At 37.7% G+C, this 3,501-nt stretch overlaps 1 protein-coding gene across 1 annotated transcript; it reads right to left on the bottom strand.

The window, feature by feature from the left end:
• Nucleotides 1-1,982: 1,982 nt before the first annotated feature.
• BDKRB1 (bradykinin receptor B1) lies at nt 1,983-3,062 on the bottom strand. Its single transcript, XM_010297107.1, has one exon. It carries the CDS (start codon nt 3,060-3,062, stop codon nt 1,983-1,985), a length of 1,080 nt encoding a protein of 359 aa, XP_010295409.1.
• Between the last annotated feature and the right edge of the window lie 439 nt (nt 3,063-3,501).

Here is a 3,501-nt window from a genome sequence, read left to right as displayed (position 1 = left end):
CATAGATTTCAGATTTCATTCTGATTTTCAATCTATTAGCTCATACCCTAAATATGCCACAGTGCTCAAGAAGTGTTTTTCCCTTTATTTGTGTACGTTGCATAACATGGACAAGCGTTAGTCAGAGAAGACAAGATATTTTTCCCTTTTAAGGTCTGCATGCATAGTGGGGGAAATGCCACTTCTGTAGATGATAAACTTTTTTTAATGATTCCAGCTTTTTTTTTTTCTTTTTTTTTTTTCCCCAGAAAATATCTCTGCTTGGAAGTGTTTTGAGTTAAGGATTCAGCTGGGGATGTATTAAATAAATGCAGTGTGCAACAGTTTACAATAGGCTGGAATTAAGATTTTGATCTCAGATGACTCAGCAGACTTGACTTGATGTTGTGACTGCTAATGTCTAACCCTCACATTTATTTAAAAAAAGCACATCACAGAAGGAGTGAAACTTATAAAGCTGTGAGTGATTCTTCCTCCCTGATCCCTTAATCCACCCTTAATTCTTAAACCAGCATTGCAGGAAGATAGACTTTTAACTCTTCAAAAGGCTTCCACTGTTCAGATTCAAAAAGTTCGAGGGAATGATTAAAAATGAACACTAATCTTATTGCAATGAAATTGAATGAACAGATTTCTATAATTAAATAAGAGATTAATTCCATATTCAAAATGGCAACACTAAAAAGAACTGCGGAAAATGCAGCACTGTTACAGTGAGTACAAGACTGAACAGGCTTTATAATCACTAATTAAATAAACTTACTTATGCTTGTATGCCCCTTTCTACACTCAACATCTTTCTGGCTGAACAGGCTGCATTGTATCTCCTGTCTTCTTCCTTGTCTGTATGTAATGTACTTTTATAGTTATGGGAACAGAGATCTCAGTTGTCTTAAGTCTATTCTGCAATTGTGGCTGTGATGGAAAAAGACATTTCCTTCTCCTTATCTCCTGTCTGGTGTATTATTGTTATGTTGTTATTACTACTACTACTACTACTACCACCAGTACTAACGGAGTTTATATTCTGGTAACAGCAAAGATTTTTAATCACAGAACTATATAATTTCTCCTCCCCAAAGGAACGAGGAAAGAGACAAAATACAAAATCAATATAAGAAAGAGCAAGACTATGGTGTGAAGTGGATGTTATGCAGTTTATCAATTTTTATTCATAAAAATATAAACATGTATCTAAGGATTTTCCTCAGATGAAAGATACTCCAAAATAATACAGTATCAGTGGCCATCACTGTTATTTTCATATATAAATAATAAAAAGCATCTTTACGTACTTGATGAGTAACTGTGTAATATTTTACTGGATCAAAAAAAAAGTCAGATTTTGAGGAGGATATCAGGTTGCGTCGCCTTTTTTCTAGTTTGCGTACACTTTCTTTGTGGTGCATTGTCTTGTACAATATTAATGCACCAAATATATTCAAAATGCATAAAAAATTATGCAAATTTTCCATATGCTTCTGTGAAAGTGCATACCAGTTAAATATAGTTAAAAATAACCGGAGCTGTCCTATAATTACTCAAATGCAGCTATCAGCTGAAGATTAAGCTCATATTTTCTCTGTAATGCACATTATAATTTTATGTATAGTGTTACTGGTGGTATAGTAGTTGTCATCACAGTTAAAATGTAGTAAAACGTTCAGCCAGCTTATGGCTTTCTGTAAAGAAACCAGACTTCTCATACCTTGTCAAAGAGTTTTTCTTTCAAGTCACTGATAATTGATAAGACAGGTTAGATCATTTTGGTATAAAATTCTGGTATCACATGTTATGCGTTTGGATGGATAACACAGAAAAAGAAAAGCAAACCTGAGGACAAATAAGCAGTGAAGTCATTTACTTTAATAAATGATTAGCTTAGCCTAGGAATGCCAGATCTGTGCAATTCATATTCATTTTTAACGCCATTTGAAATAAGTTGTAATATCAAAATGAAGATGGAACTGAGAACCATTAGGTTAGACTACTCCTGACGGAAACTTGTTGAAATATGAAGACTTTTCTTTGAACGGTACTGAGCTCAAAGGAAATCCACAGGGAATAAACTGTGAAAAAACTGCTAAAGCTTTTTGCCTGAAGTATTTCCCAACAAAGACATAAATCACAGGGTTAATGCAACTGTTAGTGGTAGCCAGCGTATAACCAAACTGCTCACCAAAGTTGAGCACTTCCCCCCATAAGCAGCCTTTGATCACTTCTGTCTGGTATAATATATCAAGGAATACAAAAAAATGGTAAGGAGTCCAGCAGAGAAGGAACATCAGTACGACCGCGAAGATCAACCTGGTAGCCTTTGTGTCTTTGTGCTCCTTGCAACTCCTTGTTCTGAGTGCTCTTCCTTCTCTTGATTTTTTTTGTAGGGAGCGAATGGTAGAGAAGTTAAGGAAGATGATTGCTGTAGATGGCAACGCAAACCCCACTACGTTGAATACCAGGCTTTCAGCTGTTTCCCACAATGGGGTGGGGAAGTCTAAAGTGCATGCTGAAATATTCCACAGGGGATAGTGTTTCACAGTCCGAAACATAAAGGTTGGGATGCTGAAAAGGACGCCGAAGAACCAGGTGAGCAAGCAGATCCCTTTGGCCATAGTTCTGCTCTGTATCCCTCTGTAGTTCAAGGTATGAACAAAAGTCAAATAGCGATCTGCGCTGACTGCCACTAGCGAGTAGATGCTGGTGTACATGTTTAGGCTGATGGATGCGCTGGTGCTGCAACAAAGGAACTTGCCAAACGGCCAGTTAAACTCCCTCCTGATGTTCTCTGCCCAGAAAGGGAGGCACATGAGGAAGATAAGATCGGCAACAGCTAGGTTCATAAGATAGATTTCAGCTATCTTCAGCGGGCCTTTGTGCAGTGAATAAGTGAAGAGAACAAATACATTCCCAAGCATTCCAATAACGCAGATGGTGTTGATATACTTGGGTACTATATAGTACACAATTTCCCACCAGTCATTCCAGTCTGGGCAAATAGTTGAGTTGCTTGTGTTTTCACCCCGGTTTGAGGAGGGAACATTCAGTAGAGGAATTTCAGTCATTTTTAAAAAATTCTGAAGTGGAGACGCCTTTGAAATGAGAGAAAGGGACTGTGAAAAAGAAGCATAAAATGCCAAAAGTTGTCTGCTATCAGTGGTGTAACAAACACTTAACTGATGGAAATTCTTTATTAGTGGTCACTGATTATTATAGGCTAGATCAATCATGCTTTGTATGTGCAATGGTGAGAAATGTTCCCAGTATTGGCAAGGATGGAACTTCCTTTACATCCTACGAAATTTCCTCTCTTTGCTGCCATTGTTTTAAGTGGCACAGAGGAAGGAAAGTGCCAATTTAGTGTAAGTAGTTGTTGTGTGTCTCCTCCAGACTGATGACAGAAACAGATATATCCGAATTCCAGCCCCCTGAGAGTAGCTGGATTCATGCTGGTGACAGAAAGCTAGCTTTGCACCCTTCCCTGCCCTTTCTCTTACTCTTATT

Source organism: Phaethon lepturus, unplaced genomic scaffold, assembly GCF_000687285.1.
Source record: "Phaethon lepturus isolate BGI_N335 unplaced genomic scaffold, ASM68728v1 scaffold2821, whole genome shotgun sequence".
Classification (NCBI taxonomy): domain Eukaryota; kingdom Metazoa; phylum Chordata; class Aves; order Phaethontiformes; family Phaethontidae; genus Phaethon; species Phaethon lepturus.
Note: the sequence above shows the minus strand (reverse complement) of the source record. Positions and strands in the feature narration are given on the sequence as shown.

Excerpts from the sequence above, each read along its gene's own strand:
- BDKRB1 (XM_010297107.1), bottom strand. The coding sequence starts at position 3,062 with ATGACTGAAATTCCTCTACTGAATGTTCCCTCCTCAAACCGGGGTGAA.